General features: G+C 29.6%; 1 protein-coding gene across 2 annotated transcripts; it reads left to right on the top strand.

Moving 5' to 3' along the window:
* Positions 1-310: 310 nt before the first annotated feature.
* On the top strand, positions 311-27,962 carry LOC126902735 (uncharacterized). Of its 2 annotated transcripts, none has more exons than XM_050680320.1 (3): positions 311-744; positions 23,042-23,464; positions 26,112-27,962. In XM_050680320.1, exons 1-3 carry the CDS (start codon positions 729-731, stop codon positions 27,692-27,694), a joined length of 2,022 nt encoding a protein of 673 aa, XP_050536277.1. In that variant the 5' UTR covers positions 311-728; the 3' UTR covers positions 27,695-27,962. The 2 variants fall into 2 exon arrangements, with proteins under 2 accessions (XP_050536277.1, XP_050536276.1); XM_050680319.1 differs by lacking the exon at positions 311-744 and adding an exon at positions 18,075-18,979.
* The last annotated feature ends 4 nt before the right edge of the window (positions 27,963-27,966 follow it).

Genomic DNA, 27,966 nt, shown 5'->3' on the forward strand with positions numbered 1-27,966 from the left:
TACTTAATAACGCAGATTTCGATATCTTTTTAGATAGCATAATAATCTATTTGTTAAATAATACTAGACGTTGTTGTTTATATTGGCAGTCAATCAAAAAGCTGCAACGATATCAATTTTAATTGATTTTGTGTTTGATTAAAAATTTGTCACTATTCAGTATTGTTGGTAACTGAAATAAATAATATTATCACTTCTTGAACGTGGTGATTAAAACGTTATCACACAAAGCGTCATATCAATTTCTTTGCAACTCATTATCACAATGTATTGTCGTCATCGACCATGCAAAAAGTAGTTTACTAGTAAAACCTTTATTACTTGTCCGCCGACGTTGTTTGTCAACACGTTCTTAAATACTAACAGTATACTAAGAAGTTTGCTCATAAATACATCAAATAGTTTGAGGTCTCCTGCACCCGAAATTTTTTTTGCACTTAATACTGAAAATTATATTTATACAACGACTTCACGTAAAATTCATTTTTGTTTCATATATTTATTTATATTTGCATATATATATATACGCGTTAATCATTTGCGTATACATAATACATTCCTTATAAAAAGTAATAAAGTTATATTTTGTTTTTTTTTTTTTTTTTTAAATATTTATATATTTCATATTTTTTAAACGTTCACGATCGAGCAAATGCCATCGAATGTTAATTAGAGTATTAGAAAAGTGCGTCGCCATCGATAAACACATTATATTGCCTACATAAGTCATGATCCGTTCTACAGGTAAGCAAAATATAATTGACTAGAAATAGTATTTTAATAATTCTAGGTATAATATTAGAATGTACATGTGCAAACGTATTTATAATTAATAAAAGTTAAGAGTTCCGCGGTGTCTGTTGTATTAGTCACATATTTGTTTATTTCTTGAGTTATTATTACTTAACCATCAATAAATTGAGAAAAACCCGTACATAGGCGATTTAACAACACTTATAAAATGTTTTATGATGAAGACCATATCTATTAGTAGAATAGTTGAATCGTCCCCGCCAAAACTCCTTTAAGAGTGAAATGTAATGTAAGTCAAGTAAATGTTGACATCGTTTTTTCTTTCTCTAGCCTATGTAACCAAAAAAAAAAAAGACTCAATATGATAAAATTTTTATTTAAAAAATGAATTTCTGATCAGCTATAAATTATTTTCTAAAAAAACTCAGGGTTTTTCGAAGTATTTAACCATATAACATTTACTTTAATAACTATATAAATTAAATCAACATAATGTTTAGAGTTGGACTGTATATTATTATAATTTACCATAATGTATTATTTTAGATCACCAATTGTATTCGTTAAAAATCAAAAATATTTTTAAACTTTTTGCTAAAAATGAAAGCTATCAATTTATCTTTTCAAAATTTAAATAATTTATTATTAACGGAAAATTCTTTTTGGTTATAATTCGGCAATATATTATATATAAGCCGTTTTTATAGTATAGCGTGTTTGTTTTTCATTCTGTATTACTATTTTAGATAATTTCAAATTAAATTAATTCAGAATTTGTGACCTACTAAAAAGTTTAATTAATATATAAGAGTTGCATGGTTAAATCAAACTAACTTACTTTTATTATTATATTTTAATGTATATTAAAATCAATGGTCTATTTTTGGGGTGTCCTGGAAGGCCGGACGTCCATTGTCATAATGTCATGGAATATAAAGAAGAATAGTTCTTAATTATAACACGATAATTATGTTAAATGAAATTCTGACAGGTTAAAAATAAAGTATTTTTAATTTTTATAGAAAATCAAAAAATTACATCAACTGAGCTATAAATTGTATGGTTCTCTATTTTTTTTTACTAATATGTTCCTATCATTTGTCTTTTGTCGTTTTTATACTTTTTTATTTCCAATACTGAATATTTATATGTTTATTTATTTATTGTTAAAGTAACGCCTATATAGGCAATGCGTACAGTTAATATACATTATATAAAAACAGTATTTAAGTATATGTGTACAATAAGATAAACATATTACTAAGACCTTAAAACAAAAAAAAAAAAAGAAATATAAATAAGCAAATTTAAAGTATCATTTTAATATAAAATATTAATTAAAGTGTCATTTTCTGTAACATGGCTAAATTATGGTGATGGAAATCAGTCAGGTAAAGAATTACAAAACAGTAACATGCGATTTAGTGGCGAGTTATGACTATAATTTTGTTTTTGTGTAGGTAAATAAAAAGAGGAAGATTCTCTAAGATTAGTAGCGAGTACATGAAAAATTATTTTATTTAAAATATCTGAGGAATCAACATTATTATTTAATTTAATAAATTATAAATCCACTTTATATCATTAAATTATCTTCTAGCTTGAAGGATAGACATCCTAAAATTGATATGTGGATTTCTATCGGCGAAAGTATATACATTTGTAAATGTTTGTTGTAATGCTTGTTATAATGCTTGTAAACTTCTGTAAATTTCTTAACTGAATGATAACATTATGCCTTAATATTAAGCAGGACGAATATTATCATTTGCTTATTAATCTTTAGCAGTGTTGAATGCAGGTATACATAAGAGACGCTGTAGGCCCTCTGAGTACAACAGGGTGTCAGTGATAATATAGCTATTTTTTAAATTCATCGTGATATTTAGTCAAATATTAAGCTGCTAATCTTTTTCATCTTTAAATAAATTTAACAGTTGACACTCATCAAATGAATCTTTGTTTAATTATTTTATTCACACTAAGAAATTTTAAACAGTAATTTTATTTAAATTTACATAAAAATTAATTATTTGATTAGTAACATCTAATCTTCTAATTAAATTAATCGTATTTAACGTATTAAAAAATATTCATGGATAATTATAAAAATTACTATCTGTATTTATATTAATTATGATAATTCATGTCCATTTTATGTATGTATTTATATTTTCTTGTGTTAATATTGTAAAAATAAAGTATATAGTACAAAGTATTAAGTACAAATATGCTCAAAGAAAATATTTAGCTTTATTTAATACTATAGCATCAATATGTGTTTTTTCTGAATTGAAATAGTTTGATTAACAAATCATTAATACGATCAATATTTTACCGTTAGCTTAAGAAACATTTAGTTTATAATTTAGCTGACATAATTTTGATACATTTAACATTTTTACTTTCAAACAATAGGTAAAATAATACATTTGAAAATGTGTTTTATTTTCAGAAATTAAACAAATTTCATAAAATGTAATCTTTAAATTAATTTCAATTTCTTCGCTGTATCTTTTAATTTCTCTTTTTTTTTGCATATATTTTTGTATATAGTTATTTAAATTTAAATATATTCATTATATTGAAATATTTTAACCAAATCAATAATAATTTGAGTCTGAAGTAGTATAAAATTTAAGTAAAAATAAATGTGTGCTAAATTGATATCTATTTTTTTCATTATACAAGAGATTGAAAACAAAATAAATTTTTAAACATCTCTATATTACAAACATATTTATAACTTGAAATAATTTTTTACAGTTATTTATTGTAATATCTATTTTATTGCAATTTGTTTTCCAAATGAAACATTAATTTCGCATTGATATTAGTATTACTCATTCACTTCAACTTCTGGCTATTATCTAAATAAAAACTTATTTTAGGCTACTTAACATTCAATTATTTATTTTTCTTCTTTGTTTCCTTTCAAAAATTACATGTAGTCACTAAATTGTTTAACTTTAAACAAATAATATAATAATTTTTTTGAAAAATCGATATAATGATTTAATAATTTCAATAGTTTCTCTCATAAAAGAAAATGTTTAAAAATGTCATTAGTTTTAATTATGTTTAATATTTTGAATAATGCATAAATAATTAGATTTTTTTTTTTTTTTGGAGGGGTTAATTTGTTGTAACTACGAAATTATAATTTTTATTCTTAAATAACTTTTGGACTATTAAAAATATTATTTTTATTTATTGAAAAATAAGTCATTGAAATAATAAATATTAGCTCCGATGCGAAACTGAAAAGATATTAATTTTACTATAATTGGTTTTTTTTTTTATTTTTATTTTTTTTGTGTCTGTTACCACTTTTTCTAAGCTCTCGCCGAACCGATTTCTTTCAATGATACGTCAAAAGATCACAAATCGTATCTAGTCGAAGACATTACCTTCAATAGTTAAAAATATTTTCCCCGTTCTCCGTAAATGGGTGAAATCTCCAAAAAAATTACATCTTTAAAAATTGCTTACTTTCGAAATTTTTAAAAAAATTTTACTGAAAACTGCCATAACTTTTTTAAAAATGACCAAATCAATATAATTTTTCTTTTTATTGATGCTTGATGTCTTTACTTATCATTTGGTATATTTTTTTTTAGAAATTGACTATTTGTCCACAGGAGGGACAACTTTTTCACAAAAAACTTTTTAACTTTAACTTTTGAAAGTCTTCCGGAAAGTCTGACACTTTTATATATAGCTTAAATTAAAGCTAATGTAATATACTTTATTATGGAAAAAAAATCTTCGGACTCTATTTTGTCTTCACGGTGAAAATAGTTACCGAATTTTATTTTTGTGTGAAAATTCTCGATTTTATATTTTACATTTTTAACTTTATAATGCTATAACTTATTGAAAAGTGTATGGATCAATACAATTTCTTTATGAAAAATAATATTTATATCTTTCTTTCATTCGACATACTTTATCTTAATCAGGTTATAAATAAGGAAATAGCAGATCATGTAACTTTTGGAATAATACACCAATTTTTTAAAATTAAACACTATCTAAAGATTTGCATCGAAGCGTTTTATTTTGATAAATTCAAAATCCAACTATGCCACGTCACCACTGTGCCGCGAACCCCTGTACTGGGTTTTGTTATTTTTTTTGTGCCCTAGCTTTGAAATAAAAATCATAATAAAACTAAAATTCAAGTAGTCAAAAGAAATGAATAAATAAAGTTAATTTCTTTAAAAAATAATGATGTCAACAATTATTCATGTTTGAATTAAAAACATTTTTAATGTGTGTTTTTATTTTTGCAATAATAAATATCTATTACTCTACGCTTGAAATAAACTATTATATTGCAAAAATACGATTATTGAGTGATTGATGATGTAAAATGGTGACTATTGCGACTTTTCGAATTAGATTCCGTTATTTTTAATCATATTTAGCTCAATTATAATCTTTTTAGTTTTATCTGTATTTATTCTTAATTGTTTAAATAAAATCTACGTAATTTATTGTTGTATTATTTTTGGAAACAATAACAAAGAAATATTTCTTATCTAAATAAATATATGACGACTAATAATATTTTCATTCAGTCGCAGTTGCGAAGCTTCTTTATTTTAAAAACTTATATATTTTTTTATACACTAGATAGAGCTTTTAATTATATTTTCAATAAAATTATTGCTTAGTGTAGAAATATTTTAAAATTGTTTTTATTCAAAAATAATGAAATAGTTGAAAAAAAATGCTATTGATCATCGCCATATCTGTAAAGTCCAGCGGATACTTGCCTACATCATCTTAGTTTATCTGTTATTAAAAATTAATGCAATAAGGCAAACTTTAAATATGAGCAACTAACAATGTTTTGTTTATACTTTACCATGGAAAGGTTACAGTGAATATCGGATATCCTGTGTTTATTATTCACGAGTAGTACACCCATACTGAGAAATTAAACCTGTGAGTCAACGACAAAAACGTTTTCATTTAATACTTTGCCAATACCGATTTTACTTGTTAGTCAAGATGGAAGAAATTATAAAACGGGTGTAAATTTCGGAGTATTACACAACTTATTTCACAGAAAGCCAGACGTTTGATCGGTGTCAATAGTATACATTAGAAGTTCACTTTATCTAAATTGTGTATAAATGTCAATACTAATTATTGATATTATTCTACATGCTCAAATTTCCGAAAGCTACAGTTTAATTTAATCTGTCAAGTTAAAAAAATATATCTGACATGAGTTATCAAATAATTAGAATGTTTAATTAAACGCCTTATAATCCTGATAAATTATACTATTTAAAGAAAAAAAAAAAGTTGAATCACGTTCAAAAGCATTTCATATTTATTCAAAATCTATAATCAAAAAAAAAAAAATTGAAAAAAGTTTGTTTAAGAATGTTAATTTTTGTCGTGTCCTAATCGTATAACGTTTTAGCGTTACAACTTTATGTACTACGGTACAATAAATTACACATGAACATCTGTTGTGTGTGTTAATCTCAAGTTTAAAAAAACCATGACCAGCAATATCCAAACACTAACGGTTAACAACGTGTGTGTGTCCGATACGTAGCGTTGTTTATTCTGGCACCGGCTACTGCTGAACGGTTTATGATATGTGTACTTTAATGTGCGAGGTCGAACCAAATAGCTAAATAACTAGTCGATAGCTTAGATTCCGTCGATCTATTTTTGTGCTATTACATCCGCCACTGTTGTGTTCTGTTGAGTGGCAATTCGATACACGAACGATGACACGTATCACATAATTTTTAAGTATACGCCAGTGTGGTTTTGGTTGATTTATTAATATATGCGACGGTAGGACAGTAACCGAGCCAAAGGGGAACACTATGACTTTATTATAATATCGTTATACTTGTTGTGGGCAAAAATTTTACTTCGTCTCGCGGCTTTCACTTGTATGTATACACAGTGACGTCAATATAATCTTTGTTTCGGCATTTTTTTATCAAATTTATGAACGTTAAAATTTTAACCCATAAATCGTTAAAATGTTTTATTAACCCGTTTACCTACACTTAGTAGAGATCCGAATTGCAAAACAGTAATTCAGATGTCCTTGACATGTCTCGAAGTTCAAGTATTCAAACAATAAGACATCGATTAATTTAAATGTTTCACTTGTCTCATCGTTAAAAAAAAACAATTTATGTTATTGACAAATTTTGTCAAACAGTAAATTTAACAAGACTGACAATAAATTTAAGAATTCTTTGTGTTATAAATTTACTGATACATGTGATTTTAGTTCAATATACAATTATTTATGTATTTATTATATTTCTATGTTAATATATTTTTAGGTTTGAAAAATTAAATTTAACTAATCGAAAAAATTGATCAGTTACCCCCAATTGATAGCTCTCGTTGTTTTTAAATTATTCAAATGTCAGATAAATCAAATTTAGCCTAAAAATATAGACCCCTTGCCTCGAAAATTCGTTTTTTCTTTACTATAATAATTACATTTGATGACACAATCCTCCTCATACACATTACTCTATATTGTTAACATGTATGTGTTTAAAAAATATTTCAGTTTAAGCATTATACTTTGGTTATACATTCCTCATTGAATTACAATAATTACATCAAATTTTATACATATTAAGAACCAAGGCTAATTTTAATAAAAACAAATGTATATATTATAAATTTTAATTATTTGTTCAACATAGTACACCATCATAATTCAAGGTTTCCTAAATAAAATAATTAATTATTATTGGGTTACCAAAAGTTTCAGTTAACTTTAAATGCCACATTAATGTAAAGGTTCTTATGGCTAAAAACTAAGAAGTTCGTTAAGTAAAGCTTCAATAATTTATTTTTCTCTTAAGAAATTCGTAAACGTGCATCTTTATAAGTAATCTGATAAAATCTCAACTAAGTATTCATAGTCAATGTTATTTTTTTAACATTAGACTGCTAAACATCTATCATAAAATCAAAAACTAACGACTTTGTATAAAATGTATTGTTACAAAGTTTTAGTATAACATTAAAAAGTAACATAAAATTCAAAATGAATTAGTAATATGTAATCATTGTCATCAAATTATATCTGATTAAATAAAATGAATTTCAGAAACAAAAAATTAACGGTTTTAAGGTATTTCAATGTATTTGTTTTATTTTATTTTACTTTATAATAGCACAATGTATATTCGCTTAATATTTAAATTTTTTTCAGTAATATTTTATTCTATAGCCACGAACACTATCTTATTGTAATATGTTAATTATATGGTATTATATAACTAACAATAAGACATAATTTTTAGGTATATATATTATTTTATGTAAAGTGATTTATTTTAACTTATTATTTCAAATATATGTGCAATTTTTTTTTAATAATTTATTGGGATAGCGTTAAAAAATATTATATTTCTTTAATCTGGAAGTTCATACACATGTGCACAATTATTTTTTTTCACAATTTTCTAAGTTGATAGGTAAAACTTAAAAAAAATAATCGTTTACGATGAACAACTTTTACTTTACATAGTGGTAAATACTGTTTTGACTTATATAGAAAAAAAACAATAATTGGTCCTTTATAAATTACAGAATACAAATATGAGTATATTAAAAACATTATTATTGTACATGTGACATTACTGTTATCGCATATTGATTTTTAGAAAAAAAAATACTTTTATGGCGTCGGAAAAAACTAGATTATTATCTTAATGACACATTTGACGTTTAGATAATACAGATCCACATCTTGGACAAAAATCTTTGAATAACTAATTTTTTCTTAATTGGATAATTATTTTTTTTTTATAAAATCAACTTTTTTTAGAGTAGTCAGTGTCAACCTTTTTACTATGGCGAGCCTTAATAACTAGTTTATAATTCCTTATTAAAGTAACACTGTATTACATTACTATGAAGTAATATATTTCATTCATAAATAAATCTCAAATCAAAAAATTTAACCATAGCCTAGATAATAACGAAAAATTTTTGAGAGAAGGAAACTGAATTATTTTCTTTTAACTGAAAGTATCAAAAATCATGTAATTTTTTTATTTTTTGAGGACCAAAACTTCTCTAATTTGTACATATACTTCAACATAAGATGCTATAGATGTTTTTGTTATCGTACACTACAAATAGAAAATAATATCTAACTTTTTTGTCTGATAATAATTTTAGATATTTGCCTAAATTTATACATTTTTATTATCTATATGTACATTAAAACAAAATCTGTTTTATTGTATTTAGATAAATAAATTAATTTTAGTAATGTAATATGGTTTTGTGATTAAAACATTGTAGATGGTTACTGAAAATTAAAAAAAAAAAATGCATTTAGCAGGTGACAAAATTATGCAGCTCAATTAAAATTTTAATTTACTGTTTAATTTACAGACATTAACATGACTGAATACCTTAATGAAAGTTTATCCGAACGTTTGATTGTTACTTCCGTCATACTTTTAATGGATAGAAACTATAAAGTTTTAAGAATTACTGCTTCATGTTGGAAATCTCTGTACCTTTATTTATATACGCTTACCAATTTATATGCAAAATATAATATTTGAAACATTTTTAAACATCAAATCTGTATTTTGTATCATAATTTTTCTGAATTTATAGTTTTTTTTAAATACAATTATGTTAATTAGAATAGCCAGCCAGCTAACTCCAATTTTTTCAAAATTATTTACTTTTATAATCCAACCGTTCTATTATTTGCAATTTGAAAAAATGTCGACTTCTAAACGCTTAAAATGCCAATAGACACTATACAACTCGATTTTGATAAATAATCATGTTTAATGTCAATAGCGGATTCAGGAGAAAGGCATAGGAGATGCGCACCTTATCCTTGAACTATTGATACCTATTAAAAAAAGTCTTTTGACGTTTAAATACTTTTTTCGGACTCCCTTAAAATATTTTTGGACATTTCCTTTATTATGGCTTTATTATTAACTGACAAGGAGAGGAATCGATTTTTCAATATGTTTTATTTATCATTGTTACAGTCGTAAAATATTTAATCATATCAAAATTTAAAATGATTGCAATTTCCTCGAAAATTTTTATTTTAATGCAAATTTTTAAATCCAATTTAGTAGATTCTTTACAGTTGTTTCAAATTTCAAGGCGTCAATTTACATTGTAAATATAATAAACTCTATACGTTTTCATTAAACGATTCCATTTTTTTTTCAATTTCTTTAAAATACAAAAACGTGGAAGATATTAGTTCCACGTATTCATGATGTATAAAAAACCGCATGCAAAACACACCTGTTAAGCCTAAAATGCGTAATATTACTAATACAATTAAATGTGGTAGTAAGCAAAATTTTTAATCTTGTATTTGATGTTAAAATCTATTTTATTACTTACTACTACTGCGTTTTACTACTAAAGAGTAAATGCTTACATATTACTATTTTTATACGGTTATAATAATTTATATACTGATATCATAAATCATGTATGTATATACTATCCGCCATTATATCTGTATGGTACATTTAGTTATTATAAATGGACAATTTTCAATTTTCCAAAATAATGTTTTACGAATAATCATTAGAATTTCATAGTTTTATCAACTTTACTTTAATAATCTGATTGATATAAGATAAATAGGTAATAGAGCAATTTTTTTTTTAAGTTATACCTTAGAATGAATATTTAATCAATGAAAAACTATTGTTTGTTATAGTAATTATCCTTAAATTTTTAATTAATATTAATAATAATTAAATTATTATAATATGAATATTCATATATTTTTTTTTTTTCTATCAAAATTCTCACGAAAAATATTCATTTTTAATAAGGAAAAAAACCAAAAATTTAACAAAAATACAATATAAAAATTAAAAAGAAAAAAAATTTGGCTTTAACTCAAACTTAACTTGTTTTGACAATTATATTCGATTTACTATCAAGTGTGTTTTGTAATAACTTAGGGTTCATGATAATACAGTTGATCACAGAATACCGCTCTGGAACGTCTTTAATTTATTTATAGATATTTTTAGTGGTACGTGTGCAACTACATAAAAGGTACAATTATATGTGTACTTTTCATTGTGATACTAATTTATTTTTAGTAAACGTTTTAATTGCAGTAGCGTGTAGAATTTTTTTATGGAGTCTTTAGAATTAAATTCAATAATTTGTAAAATGAAATAGCATACATATAATTTTTATAAAATAAACTTGTAGAATGTAATGAGTAATATAATACATTTTTTATTATTAACGCAGATGTTTTATTTACTAGAACAAACACATATTACTAATAAAGAAAAATATGGTTAGTTCAGTTTTGAGTCATCGCATTATTATCCTTCTGGATCGCCCCCGTAAAGCTATAATATATTTCTGCGTCTTTCGCCCTCCAAATGATGTGTTGTGTACGAATAACGATCGGTTATCATCCGGGTGGTAGACACGGTTGCTTTTGTAATAAATTGTTCAACATATGTTAGACATAAATGTATAGATATTTATATAAATATAAATACCCAGAGTTGCAGCAGAACGGTTTCACCTGGCCGTCATCTCGCAACACTATCTGCCACAGCCGGCCTCGGCCACGTGGTTATCACGTGAAAACGAACAACGATCTTGTGCTTAAAAAACTGGTTAACCTAAGAAATAATATCCAACAATTGTATAGCTCTGAATTAGACTCATTGTGATGAGTTACCGGTTTAGTACAATTGAGTAGGCTAATAAACCAACTTAATTGCATAATAAATTAAAAGCGCAATTAAGTTTTTATCATCTATGATACACATTTATAATGGATATTATCTTAATGTATATTACAATTAAAAAAAAAAAATTGTCCTAATAATTAACCGTATTAGGTGTTTAAGATATCATAAAAGTAATTATTGATTTTTATTTAATTTTAGGTCAGATAGTGAATTATTTGTCCATGACCTCGGTAAAAATTTTTTACACTCGGATCCCGAAAATGATTAAATAGCCGTATATTTAATAAATTTGATAAAATCTAATTGATTTCATTATTTCATAAAAAAAAATCATTCACCTTGTTTAACTACGGTGAACATTCATTTTATCAATACAAAATTTAACGAGGAGTCTTTTTTTCCTGAGAGCTAACATAATTTTGCAGAAATAAAAGTTGTATTTTTTTTTTTTTTTTTTGTAGAACATAAAATTAATAATATTAATAATATATTAACCGAAGTAGTTCATGATTTAAGTGTAACTACAGTGTAACACGTGGTTAAAATGTTAACTCTAAGCATGTTCAAAACGTGCACTATTCGCAGTCGTCCAACCTTGCTTGTATTTATTTCATAAATGATAAATTATCGTCGTTACAATGTATGTGTATGTTGTACAAAAAAAAACGATTTTAATAATTAAATAATTATTCTATTTCTATTGTCTTTCAATGACACTACAATAATACAAATAATGTGATAGTCCGTTTTTACACTGTTTGCAGATCGTGCCTTATCACGCTATTTTTACATGTTATGTCATATTAGTACTCTACGAAGGTAGTGCTTGTGTGGTTGGAACACGCTGGTCATTAAAATGAACCATTTGCACATAAAGTTTGGTAAAACTCAGGTTTTTCTATAAACAGTGTCACAACAGCACCGGTTAATGGATTATACTAGTTAATAATTTTTTTTTTTTACTGTCAAAAAAATACATTTATATATTAAACTAGTTTGACCATGACGCGTATATATTATATACATTTATTCATAATTATAAAAATTCAATGTGACAATAAAAGTGAAGTGTAACTTAAATAGTTATTATTACAATGATATTGAGTCGAATTATGTTGCTTGAGTAGTTTTTATTCGGTAAAATTTAGATAATTAAAATATTAAACGTTTCATTTTCATAAAATCAGGACTTTAAGTGCGGAGAAGGTAGAAAAATATATTCTACGATCTCCAAAATTATTTTACTTCAAATTGACTCTGCGAATTATAAAATGTTTGCATTTTAACGAGATCTTCCCTTGTTCATTTCAAATGTAAATATAAAGTAGCTTTGTGCGACGAAGCAGTTAGCTATTTGTATTATGTTTACTCATTACATTGAAAAATAATATTTAGGTTACTAGCATACTTCGAATTATTAAAGTTGATTAAATAATTTAGAAAAATAATATCGACTTGATAATATTATTGTTTTCGACTGTAAATATGATTATAAGTCTTTTTGGCAATAACAAAATACGTGTGGAAAATAACTTATTGGTAAATTACTTTACTTAAAGCAAAACAATAGTCACTTAATAAACGTACGCAACCTATCAACAAAAACAAAATTACTCATTGATTCAACAAAAAAATTTAACTTAACCAGCTTTATTTCTATTCAATGAATTTTGCTAGTTGTTTTTCAAAATATATTTAGTAAGATTTTCAGATTTGTTTTCTGCTCTATATTTTTGTCACAAAATGCGGCTAGAAAAGATTTACCCACGTTTTCTTAGATTAAAAAAAAAATTGATGTTTATTTAATATTACTCAATACTCTATTATAATTTAGTAAATAAGAGTTGACGGTATTTATAATGATATCATATATTAAAATTAACATTAACATTAATTACATTGTGATATAATTCTATAACAATTCGTCCTCTAAAATAAAAAGAAATCATATTTTTATATTAATAGATGTACATAATATAAATAATATAAGGATGATAATAACAAAATATCTTTGTTTTACAAAAATTAGCAATTTGAGTCATACATCTCAAATAAAAGTTAAGTTTTGAATATATACAAAAATGAAATGAAATATTGATTATAATTTTTTTATTTTATAAATACACATTACAATGTATTTTTATATTTTAATTGTTTATTACTTTATGCACTATTATAGAAATATTTAAATATTAATTATTAGGGCAATTAGATTATTTACGGATGATAATTAATAATTAATATAATGATCAGTGTGTTTATTTCTCCCAATTTTTTGGTATTCTCGGGATTCACACTATATTTTCTGTATTTCGAAACGTGTGTAACAATGAAAGTACATTTTAAGTTCATTGTGTGCAATTATTCCTACGCTTTAATTAAAACTCGCCTCAACTCATTTATTGCACAATATTCAAAATTTTACTAGTACAAATGATGTACACAAATAATTTATTTGTAAAACCTATAAGTTTTATAATGGAATTTCCAGGATGCATTTCAAAAATAAAACATTCATAACAGTTTAAAATTATTATTTTGTCTCAAGAAGCCCAACTCGATTGATACTCTTGATAACGTCTAGCACCACTCAGATATTTTTATTTTACAAGTAACATAAGAAAGAACGTTATAACAATTTTTTCTTGTCATGAAAATAGTACAATTTTACAATTTCCTATATTATTCCTGACAAAGTATTACTTTATATTCTCAAACATTGAATTATTTATACATTTACATAATTTCTACTGTACTCTAACTAATATAGTGATATCGTAAATTTGGAAAGTTTATTTTACACTATGTGGTTTAGTGTATAAAAAGAAATTGCTCAACAAAGTCAATATTAACACTTATTCGTTATTCGTTTATTTACTTCATGTAATCATCGTTCGACCAGTATTTGTTTAATATATGATCCAGTAGCCTTATGGTAAACTAACACATTTAGTTTAATGTTAAACACTATTGAAGATGTCTTTTCATATAAAATTTAAATACTTTGTATTATTTCAAGGTGGTCTTCAAAACCTTTATTATAAGAAAAATTTACTAGTATACTTTTCGCAAATAAAAGTGGTTCTATTAAAAATATTTACTGTCATATTCATCGAAGGCTTGTTTGTGTAATTATATTTTTGTTGAAACTCAGTATCAACAGGTATCCAACGTTATACAATAATATAGTTCTGATATTGAGAATGACTGATAAACATAGATAATTAGCACAAAGCTAATTATAGATAGAATTGTCTTAATTTATTTGAATTATTCACATCATTGTGATTCGTTAAATTTTACTTATTAACGAACTAAAATGTATGTATACGTATAGAAGTTATAGTTGACAATGTATTATTATACACATTCATAAAGAAGTCCCTCTCGTTCACTTCGAGCACCTTTCGCTTTTGTATATGTTTATATTTTCCAAACATTCATTATTATTCAAATTGTTTTTTTACGGGTGGCCGTGGATATAAAAATCGTGTGTTTAGGGCTAAATGTTTATTTTTCGAACCTTTCTGTTGTAAGAAATTGACACGTTTTACAATGTGCATCATCTTCCACTTCATGAACTTACATTTTCTCATAAATGGACATACGGTATGGACTATTGCCATTCTTTATAACGTTGTTTATTTATTTTTTTGCTACATTGGCTTAGTGAAATCATCTGTGTAGGAGATGTATCCGAAAACTTGTCTAAGATGAGGTCACCATATAAATTTATTTATTTTATTTAGGTTGTGCAAAATATCATTCAAAATTGCAACTACACGTTTCACTTACGGAATTTTCCTATGGTTTTTACTGTAAAAAAGGCGTCTGATATATTTTAGCATAATAAAAATAATAGTGCTATAAATTAGCATTTATGTATTAAAAGGGCCGCTTAAAATCAATAGTCTACTTATTTGAATATCGCAATATATATGCCCAATTTTTTAGTGGAGCCGAGTTCGCCCCAGAATTTAGTACCTATAAATATTATAGGTCAAGCTGTTATATTTTTATTGGTACAATTATAATTACACCTTTAAAATAATATGGCATGCATGAATACTATTAAATTTTGTTGACCTCGACAGTAAACCTAATTGATTCGCCCACAATTATAAGTTACAATTTATAACGGTATCATGTGAACTATTGGGACAATTGTTTTAATTTTTTTCGTGGCATGAGATACTCACTAATGATAATAACCGTATCAGATTTATATATAAAATATTGTTATTTTTATTACCAAAAATCGTTTTTTAATTCCCATTTTGAAGAAACTTCTCAAGAACGCGTGAGGTGGAATAGAGATTAGTGCCGCAAGTTTTATATCCCTTCATTGTGTCCTTATTTTCCGTTGCATGTGTACCAATTATCAATACTCTAGATGGTATTTTTTTGTTGCTGTCGGGTCAACGCCAACCGTGAATTAAAACAAATCGAGAAGATTATTTAGATTTTTTTTCTTTGGATTGCAATTATTTATGTTTTTTGTTACGTCAAAACGAAATGCATCTAAAACGCTGATCTTGACTATATTTTTAGTTTTAATAATAATACAGTATTGTGTAAAAAATTGTACGTGATGTTTTCACTGGTGTACTACGGCGGCTTTCTGCAAGACATACGCCGAATAAGATCCGAAACTGCTACTCAAGATGGAGAAACAACGGACAATGAAGGACGCAATGTTTTGTACATTTAGAATGAACAGAAACATTTGTTGTTTTTATTAGCAAAAGGAAAAAAAATGAAATATAAACACTAACAAAACCAATGCACTGACTACAGCGTTGATCGCGAACCTTGAAAAAAATAGAAAATATTGTCATTTGGTTATCTTTGTATAATTCTGTTCACGTTTGCATGTCTTGGCTGACGAAGGACATATTCAAACTAACATTTTAATATTGTTCGATAAGATTATTGTTTTAAAGTTTTTAAATAGCGCGATTCGTTCTTGGGAAGCAAAATTTTAATGAAATCAAATGAACTGCTAGCAATTTATTTATGTTTTTTACTGTTCACAATTAAAATGTCTTCCAAAAAAATCATTTTCATTCTATTTTTTGGTAATCCTTCAGTAAATATGTGTATTTTGACCGTTTTAATACATTATGTGTAAACACCATAACAGTAACTAGTATATTAACTACCATTAATGCGTAATGCTATTAATCAAAAAGAATTTGTGGGTTTTGATTATTAAAACAATTAAGAATTACTAATTAGGAATTTTATAAACATAGACTTTTGAATACTACAAAAAAAAGTATTCTATAACAGCTGTTATTGTTACTTTCCAAAAGTAATAGTGACAGTTAGACTTATATCTTAAACTATATTTAGATAAGCATTAATATAATTAAAATTATACTATAAAAAATACTGCCAGCTAAACTTTAAAGAAACTGTTGATAAGACCTACGTATAGGTGATGTTTTTTACGAGTAAATACGCAAATTTGTTTATATAGTATTTTTTTTTTCATCAGACTTGATTGACGTGAGCAGAGTAGGTATCATATGTTCTTATCAAAACTAAAGTTTTTGCTGATTAATATAAAAGCAAAAAAATATGTGCACAAATGTGATGGATTATATTATACTTAGTGGCTATTTAAACTTTTATAAGTGGTTTATCAGTCGATAAATTAGTTTGTGTTTAGAAAAACTTATTATATTGAAAATTAATTTTGTTTATATTAAAAATAAATCTTGAATATTTATGAGCGATTAAATAATCGACAAACTTATAAAAACAAAGTCTCTAATTATATTTAAAAATTTTTAGAAGACAAAAAAATTCATATTTAATAAAAATGCATTATTATTATCATCGGTTTAGAATCGTCATCTTGTTTAGTATCTTCGTATTAATTATTTTTCGAATTAGAACTTTTAGTCTGTGCAAGTGCCTGAATTCATCGTTCGCTATGCGTTTTATAAAAGAAATCATTTTAAAGTTACATGTTTTAATTATGAACAGTACTATAGAATTTTGTCTTTAGAAACACTCATAACAAAAACAGCTCAATGTTTCGCGTGTGTTGTGATTAAGATAATTGATCGATTATTTCGATTTAGGTTAATTTCTCACTAGATATTCGGAAATTTGCATTACTCTTATTTTTAATGTTAATACTAATTAGTGGGTGATGACGTCTCGGGCAAATGTCTACGTTATAGTTGATTACCAGTGAGTAACGCTGATAATTCCCTGTGAGTGTCCACCGTCACCGCTACTTGCGAACGCTTCAGTGTGTGTTACGTCACCCAGACCGTAGACACCGGTCAGCCACGGCACGTGACCCACGCAGAAATCAGCCATCGGGCATCTGGTACTCCCGTTAATGGGTATGCCGGGCGCTTTATCAGGACGAGTGAACGTTGTTTTGGTGCGGAGAAGTGAATCGGTTTCAATTATAATCGACAAATTGTATTAAATTTTCGCTCGAGAGCTAATAGTGAAACTTCTTAAAACAAAGCCACCTGAAACACGCTGACACAGAGGTGGTATTTAGAGATAGCGCCACTTGTCGAACGGTCGACGGCAGAGTTTCTCCGGCCGTCGCTGCCGTGGTGGTGTGACTCAGCAGCTGCAACAACAACGGCACCGGGTCCCCGCCTGTCTCATTCGTCTGCTCGGTTTCGCCTTGTCCGCGTCTACTTGTGTTTTGCGTTTGCCGCCGTTAAAGCGTGTTCTTCAACGTGTGTATTTTAACAATTGTACGTTTTTTTTTTCGTGATAACGAAATAATATTGTTGTGCGTTTACTCTTTTATTTTTTAAAGAGATTTTTGTTTTAATTTACGACGTTCGTTTTTTAAACGAAAAACTTAATTTATTGTGTGATCTTATTGTTTGTTTTGTTTTATTGTTAGTTTTTGTTTATTATAATTTTTTTTTTTTTAAACATTTTTCGCCGACGAAACGTTGCGATTTTTCGAATGCGGCCAACTCAATTAATATTTTACAATTATCGATTGCGTTACGTGTATACACGATACAAACCGGCCGATAAACGGACACCATACACCGCGACTAGACGCTCAAGTGTCGTGAAATCGAGTGCGGCCGATAATTAATGCGCGAATACCGTCCGCCTCCACCTATTACCATCAAAGAAGGTAACAACTATGTCGTCGATGACCACGTGTTTTGTCGTAAGTTACGTGCCGCTCGTCGTTAGCGTTACGCTCGTGGCCAACACCGTGTTGGAAGTGGCCAGCCGGGGTGCAGCGGCTACCGCCGTGGCGGCTGCGAGTACGCAGCGTCGTCACGTGCTCGCCGAACTCATGTCGCCCGTTGTCCTAGCGGCCGTCGCGTTATTCTGGACAGTCCTGGGCGTTGCGTTTTACCGTTACGCTGAATGTTGCGCCGCGCTGGTCACAGCTGATAAACAGCAGCAGCAACAACCAACGCCTCCAGTCAAACCGATACAACCACCGCAACCGTCCATCAGGACCACAATTAAACGTAAGCGGCATGTCTTTTAAGCATATATAACTTCACATAGTCGCGTAGCGGCCGGTTTCTAGCAGTGGCTACGCGATCTAGGTTATTAGGTAACCGACGGGTGGCCACAGCCTCCCGTTTCCGGTTATGGCGAACGTCATTTTGTGCCCGTTCTGGTGGGCAACGGGGGTGATTCATCGCTATTCGTTTCATCTCTGCGCTGTATTCATTTCTATGATGTAGTACTGTATGCCGAGAGATCACGTGGAATAAAATGAAATACCCTCTAGCTGCTTGCTAAACCAGTCAAAGGGAGACCAAAGGTTTTTCAATTTAATCTCAAAGAAAATACATACCATTTTGTACTCCTTGAGAATTTTGTACGAATATCGTTAGTCTTCCCCCCCCCTCGTTACTTTATGATAAGTTTGAATGTCATTAGTATTAGAGTTACGTTACCTACAAGAACTAATAAGATAAATGCACCGGTGGCACATTTCCCTTGAAATTAAGAAACCACCATTTGAATTGTTTTTCGAAATAATGATTTGTTTAGGTACACAATAAATTGATTTATATTTATGACTTAAATCTACTAAAAAAAACGAATGCGTTCTATACATTTTGTAATATTACTCTTTCTGACGTTATGCACTACATTATACTGTGATAAAAGTACATTATATCGTATTATTTGTTTATGAATAATGGGATCTATTTTTTGTTCACGCTAGTAACCTGATCTATATTCAATGTCGCCCAATTTATTTATTTACTCGAGATTCAAGTGTTTTGCCATTGCAACTAAAATTATATTATTATATTATTTTCGCGTAGTTTAAGTTTTTGGTTAATTTGAGTACAAACAAAATTAGTTTTGATACTGCGTTAATAGTAACACGTTTGTTCTCGATAATAGTTTCTTTACTAGCTCAAAACAATTGTTTCCAAGGTATCCAAATTTACCGAAGTTGAATTATTGATTTAACTTTTGTATAATGTTACAAAAATGCTATTACATGAATACGTATAATATATCAGGTTAAAAAAAAAAAATTTGATCAAAAGATCAAATTTTCTGTCCTTTTGTTTGTTCTTTTTTGTTAGGACATAATGTATAAAATCAGCCAATTGTTTTTTTGTCTCTTTTTACACTTGAGATCAATTTTAAACTTAAAGTTGAAAAACAATTTAGTTGTTTGTTTCGTCAGCAGGCCAATGGATTATCACCGTGATGAATTTTGTCAGTTGGTTGAATATACAAATTTAGATTTTTGCTACAACTGTTGTCGGTCAAGGTGACGCGGTATTCATATTTCTTTCGTTATATGAACACGTTCGTTATTTGTCAGCAGTGGTTCGATGAGGAGATCTCTGAAGAAACATGATTTTTGTTGCGTTTGGTTGGTTATCCGATTATTGAGATTAGTAGGAGAAAAGGAAATTCTGTAGACATTTTTATCGCGCAGCCAAAACAATAACAGTGCTGACTAATATTAACGTGTCAGCATTTATTACGAGTAGAGCTCAAATGATACGTAATAAATGTAATGTGTAAAACGAAAATTATATTAAATTTTTATTTTTCTAAGGTAATTGATTTGAACATCAGGCGTGGCTCGTTCTCTGTTGTAGGTTAAGTAAATTTGTCGCCGTTAACAAATAAACACCGCAATTAATCCACATCGTTATCGTTAATTGGCAATATTTAATTTTAGATGGCAATACTTCGGGCCGGTCTCTAAGATCTGCCCTTGAATTCGTCCAACGATCGCACTTCGCGTGTTTGTGTGTGAGCGTGTATGTATATAAATCTGCGCGTGTAGAATATCTCAATTTTTCGTGGTATGACCGATTTGGAAGAAGTAGATAGTCCTTGAACCGGCAAACTTATAACTGACCACAACTCAAGTACATAATGTCAAGTAAGGATTGGAAAGTTGGATGGAACGATAAGGATTGTTATCTGTTACAATTTTATGACATCGATTGATTTTTAGGATTGTAAACTTTTTTTTTTTTTCGATAATTGAGCGAATTGTCTTTGAAATTGGAAAATATTAAAGCCATGAGCGATCAATTCTTACTATAAAATTATCGTTGATTTATTTAGCGTAAATAACTCATGCAAAATGTTTTAAAAACATATTTTTAGAGCCCAAAATAATTTGCCATATTTTTTAATGCGCCGTATTGTGTTTGTCGCGATCAGGAAAACAAAAACATTTTAAAAAAAAATGTTATTTTGAACACGGATTAAAAATTTATTATTAATTTTCGTCTCCACACACTTCAAGGACAAATTTTGTAAAAATATAAAATGTACACTAAAAATCGTTATGAATAGGAACCTTCGTTCTAAATAAACATATTGTGTTGTTTGTGTACATTGATCAATTTTTTTAAGCGTAATAAATTTACTCAAGCTTATTCAATGATTAAGCTTTTAGGTAAGTGGGTTATTGTTGTTTGTCGTTGAGTTTTTATCCAAATCTCAATGGTCGTTTTATCAATTGCCTTACCTTCTCTGTCTCTATTAGTACTGCCAATTAAATTTCTAATATAATTTTTTACGTGTAATCGAATTAACAATATCATTAATAGTTGAACGATTAACTATTACTTATAATAACAGAGCAAACAAACGCGCAAAGACAATAAGATATGTTTTAGAACTATTTTTGAACGCTGAAAAAATAGCTTTAAAATGCTATGATTTAAAATTGATTTGATAATCAATATGAATTTTTTTTTAATAACGGTTAGAGCTCACAACGGACTAAGGCAATCATTAAAAGTTATTTATAAGCAACATATAAACAAACATATCCAACAATATTGTCCTTTCTTATGAATACTTAAAGGAAATTATTAGTCTAATGTAACAACCGTGCTTTATTAATATTCACCTGTTAAACAACAAATGATTACATCTTAGAAAAATCCATTCAAGTACCGATTAATTAATGAAATCGATCCATTGGTGTTCAAATAGCTAGTTGTATCTAATAAAATTTTGTACTTATCAGTTTTTACTCATTTTTATGGAAATAAACACTATTTTTTCATCTAAATATCTAGTTACTACTTAAATTTACTAGACTTTATTCAATCCATTTTATAATTACTACTGTTGTACTGAAATTACAGCCTTCAAATTTGAATGAATTATGTTCAGGTTGCGCAAGCGCTGTATGCACAACCTTAATTTTTTTTTACGATTATCGCTTTCAAATAACGAGAATTTAAAATTTTATCGTTTTTGCTATGAAAATAAAACTTTAAAGAATAAGAGGTACTTAAAAAACATTCTAATGGAAAATAACTTTTGAATCCACCCAATGTGCAGTATGGTTATTATTTATTATTTAAGCACCGCGTTAAATAGTGTTTTTATTGTAGGTCACGTTTAAAGGAATAATAGTTAAAAAAATAAAAAATCAATTATAAAAGAATCTAGGTCGTAATGCAAATAGGGGCTTTGTCTCATTACAAACAGAGTAATTATATTTCTTAGGAATGTTTAATTTTTTCGCTCGATTTAGTCTTACAAACGTGCTAATAAGAAGGGGTTGGGTATAAATTGAATTTACTGTAATCCATAATCGTTTTTTTGTTGTACAGTAGCATTCCGGCCACCGTTTATCGTTTTACGACAGTAATAATGTAATGAAACAGCTCTATAATTGCATTACCGGTATTAATTATTGTAATTGTCTTATTTGAAAGGTTAACATTCGAAACGCTTTATGTCTCAAAACGATCAATAATTATCAAGTGCCATTTCAAGATTGTCATTAATTTATGGGCCGCCCAAAAATAATATGATAATTGCCACGGTGCGAGAGTTCAGTTGAGATGGTATTTAATAATTTGCATTTTCGGCCTTGGCTTTTAAAATTCCAAATTCGCGATTAATCGATAATTATGTTACCCGAGATCGAATAGCCAATGAACAATATTCCACGAGAAATGTGTTCAAGCAACAAAACACTTAAAAACCTTTTATGTTTGTCATTTATTCATACGGTCCTTTTTTAGACGTTTGCGAATCAAATATTTTACTCGTATTTTATTTTACAGGTTCAAAAACTAAGCCGCCCAAAGACGACCACATGGACACTGACGATTCTGCAACGTCTAGTCCGCCTAGTAAAGTGTCCAAAAGAGCAATGTCAAAGACGACCAAGCCTTCGCCGCCCCCGTCGCCGGAGAAGTGCAGGAGGTCAGCCGCGTCGGTCAAGACTATGGTGAGCTCGCCGACCAACAGCTTATATGGTAGCAGCGACGACGACGACGACAAGAGCCGTAGTTCGGCTTTCAATAGTGTTAAAGTACAGGCGGTTCAGTCAAAAAGGGCACACGTGCCCAAGGGTATCGTTGTGATGACCGAGATCAAGCTGTCTCCGTCCAAAGGACATGCGATCACCCGCACCGAAATACAATTGTCAGCTCCACTCAAACAGGTGGACAACTCTACGGGAAAGGATAAAAAGTCCGAAAACGGTCAGTATTATTAAAACTCGTTCATTTGTGTCGATTGGTTAGACAATTAAAAAGTAGTGTGCGCGCATAATTATCGTCAATTTTTCCCCATCCGCACAATGTTGTGGTGTCAGTCACAAACATTTTAGGAATTTCGGTAAGATGTACGTTTGTGTGTTAATTAATTTGTGTCGGAATGTCGAATGTGAAAACACTAATAATAGTAATTTGTCCGATTAATACGCCGGTACCAGGACACATTGCCGTTATAACATTTTCGTTTGATTGAAACAACACAAGGTAGACTTGCACCCGCTATACTGTTAATTTTACAGTTACGCAGAAGGTGAATTTCTTCTCGGCCGTCTTCGCATTGGTTCGTAAACTGTTATCAAATAGAATTAACCTGTTTCCGCAACCGTTGCCGCCGAAAATATTGTTCCTAACGGTTTTATTATGATCGCTTTTTTCTAAGCCAAAATTTCACTTGTGTACATCGACAATTAACTGTTTCGGTAATACCATGGCGTTTTTTATTTTTACTCGCCAACTGACGGAGGGAGAACTTAGATTTTTGTCGGATTCCTATTTCCGGTGGTTGCTCGTTTGATATTTACGTTTCTGGCGACACCGCAAACGTGGTCGCGTTTACCGCCTCTTCGTTTGGAGGACACGTGTTCAAGTGTATCTATGGCTACAGTCGTCGACAATATTAAAGGTTATATTTAGTTAGGTATCTCGGTTGTTTGCCATATTCAGCTTTAACAAACCGCAACACTGATGGCTGTAGTAATCGTGTTCAGCAAACCTGTTTCCGTTCCGCCAGTAAGACGGAACCTAGAAAATTAATGTAAGATTTTTATTTATTAAAAGAATAACAAGAGGGCCGTCTTATGGCAGCTGTTAATAATAACCTTGTGTAATTGACCATAATAATTTTTATTTGTCTTTTTGTAAGAATATAAGTTTAATGTCAATCTACCAATATTGTTGTAGTGCGCTCTTGACTTACGTAATCTCCCTTGCACAGAGAAAGTCTAAAATTCTATTGTGTAAACAAAATTAAATACGCGTACGTTTAACCTGAATTAAATATTTTCACAGTACTTATTTTAGACTTCATTCAAGTTAAATGTGTAAGTTTTGTTTTTTGGAAGTCTACACGAACCTACCGGTCGGTTATCGGGAAAGCTCTGTTTTATTATAATAAAAGTTTAGAAAACTAGTTGTTATCGCTGAAATATAAACTTTAATTTTCAACATCATAACAGATATGTTATAAAATTTCATTTTTGGTCTTTTCTGACACGATTTTAATAAATTTTAAGTTTAATTAGTTTTTGCACTACTTCTTGGTTAGAGGGAATTAGTTATGTAATAGTTTTTTTTTAATATATTACATTTATTATCATAAAAAGTGCACCATTGTCTTGTAAATTTTATGCAAAAACGATAATTCTTATATTAAGTACGTGTGACCTTAGTCGTCTATAATACATTTTTTTGTCTTTTCATTATTAAAGTAATTGCCAAACCTATACAAAGCATTGTTGTTTACCAGCGAGAAAAAAAATCAACGTGCAAACTCAATGTATAACTATTAAATTATAAAATTCAAGGTCGACGGATCTATTCGCTTTTAGTCGATACCATCATTTAGAACAATATAAGTACACATAAGTGCGCCTAAGGTCGTCGCTGAGAAAAATGAATTTTCGTTAGTTGGGACTCCATTATTGTTTTTGTTGTATCGGTCCAGTTCGGCGATTTGACAAAGCACTTCTTCTATTCGATATTTTACTTTGACAAAATATGACATGTCTTTAACAATGTCTTAGTCAAAAAAGGGATAAATCACTTGTGTGTGAAAAAAATACAAAAATAAATTTTTTCTTAGACCAATCACTGTGTTATTGAAGTGTATTCTTAACCGCTAATAAGATCAACTACAAGTATCGACTAATAAACGATAATAAGAGTTTCAATTTTTAGATTATTATAAACTTTTCTGGCATACGTTAAGAGGACGGTAGACGTACTTAGTTAGTTTCAGTATCTCAAAACGTTTTCTATTACAGGTATTAAGTGGACAGGTAGTGATCTCGACGACATCGTAACAAAGAAATCGGTTGATATAATAAACTCGCACATCACACATTTATTAGTAGGGTATTACTAACCTACACATGCGCTTTTAAATCTACTAAAGAAAGTCGACTGTCAGTTAAAGACACAAACGTACACACTCATACAAACACACCAGCGCTGAAGCGTATAATAGAGATCAGTGAAAGTAGTATAGTTTGAATGTGTAGTGAACGCAAATTTTTTTATTTCATTTAAATGTATAATGTTTCAACTGTTTTTGTTGTTTTTCGCTACCGTAAATCCTGTCTGAGTGGTAAATAATTTTTTTTCACTTTTTATTCGTCAGACTTCTCCGAAGTGGGGTCATTCTTGTCTTTTTTTTTTTGTTTTTGTTACCCTAAACTAACTGATAGCACTATTTGTATTTAGTTTTTTACTATTCTCAGAAATAATGTTTTACGAACTTTTTGCCTTGTTAATTGCTATGTCGTTATTATAAATATGTTAATCGTGAGTTTTTGCTAACATGCAATTTTTTTAAATCGTTCTCGGCTCTAATTATTGTTATTTTTCATTTCAGATAAGAAAACTTGCAAAAGAATAGAGTATGAGTCGGGTAAAAAACCTAACAAGGAAAACGTGGAGCCGTCATGCATGGACAAGGACGATGACGAGTGTGCTTTGTTGGTGGCAATGGGCGCCAAAAAGAGGAGCAAAAGAACCAGAAAACGCAGGTCCAAGTTCAAGCAGCTGCAAGAAACAACTAACATGATCGACTCGAACAGCGATGGCAGCGGCACGGGCAGTACGACGTCGTCGTCGTCGTCATCGTCCATTGTGATCAAATCGAATACGCACAAGGGAACGGCCATAACCATTCAGACGACCACTTTGACGACTACCACTACGAACGACGTCAACAAGTTCAATGTCACCGACAGTTTTCGTAGCGAACGGTCGAACTTAAACAGCCTATCCGATCTGGACATATGGTTCATGTTGAACAAGTATATGCTGCGATTGAGCGATTTGTACGGATACGGTTTTCCGGTTAATTCAACGATGGCTGGTTATGCAGTGTACTATCGGCCTAACATGATGCGTTCAAAGAAACTCAATCCGGTAGCCAAGGAATTCAGTTTCGAAGCCCGATCGGTTCAGCAGCAAAAGGGTCAGAAAAAGCGCCGGACGTCCGAAGTCGATGTAGTTAGTATTTCGGAACAACGACAGACAAAACAGACAGAAGTACAACAGTTCTCATTCGACGATCTCGTATCTTGCGTCCGGTGCTCATCGTTCTTCTCGGTAACCAACGAACGACGACAGTACTCGCTGACGAGTCGGTGTTTATACCACTACGGAAAACTGAAGATGGCCAACGACTCGTACGACTGCTGCAACGGTGGTCCGACGTCGCACGGCTGTACGGAGGCGCCCTGTCATGTGTGGAACGGGTATGCCGAAGGACACAACGGACCTAAACCCGGGTTTGTGGATACTTACGAGGACCGCACCGGTATCAAAGTCGTGTACGGCATGGACTGCGAGATGTGCTACACACAGTCAGGTTTGGAGGTAACTAAAGTCACATTAGTCGATATTTACGGGTTCGTAGTGTACGACACTCTGGTGAGGCCGGCCAATCCAATAGTCGACTACAATAGTCGGTATAGTGGCATTACGGCCAACGACTTTGCGACCAAACCGTCCAAAAGTTTAGAGCAAGTACAAAAAGACCTATTGCGGTACATAAAACGAGACACTATACTAGTTGGCCACGGACTGGGCAGTGACCTTCTCGTACTGAGAATTGTCCATTCGCGGGTAGTGGACACGTCAGTGCTGTTTCCACATCCGCTAGGCGAGCCGTACAAAATGTCACTGAAATCTCTAGCGGCCAGATTGTTGAAACGGGAAATCCAGCAGGCGTACGGACATGACAGTAAGGAAGATGCCCAAGCAGCCGTTGACCTGGCCCTGTACAAACTCCGAAGAGATTTGGAAGCAGTGTCGTCGGTGGGCCATCGTTCCCACGAAAGTTCTCATAGACATCATCACCATCGTCACCACAACCATGGCAACCATCACCGGCATCACCAAGACAACACCAACGCTAGCGTATGGAATGAAACAGCAATAACAGTGAACGCCGCTTCGGCTTAGGTATCTTCTCCTACCCGCCGCCCCTCCTTTTGTTGTTGTTCCTATTTATGTGTATATATACATTTTTTCCTATTTTAAAATGAAAGATAAGAAAAAAAACATTTTATACGACTTATTTTTCACTCACTTGACATTGTGATAAAATTGATCGGTTTCACTCACTAATAATGTGCTTGTGCGTGGACCAACCGATCTGATGACTGAATTATTTGTCAACCCTCCCAGCTTTTTGTACTAAATTAATATATTGTACAAAATTAATGGTAAATGAT

Source organism: Daktulosphaira vitifoliae, unplaced genomic scaffold (assembly GCF_025091365.1).
Source record: "Daktulosphaira vitifoliae isolate Bord-2020 unplaced genomic scaffold, ASM2509136v1 Scaffold_3, whole genome shotgun sequence".
NCBI classification, from domain to species: domain Eukaryota; kingdom Metazoa; phylum Arthropoda; class Insecta; order Hemiptera; family Phylloxeridae; genus Daktulosphaira; species Daktulosphaira vitifoliae.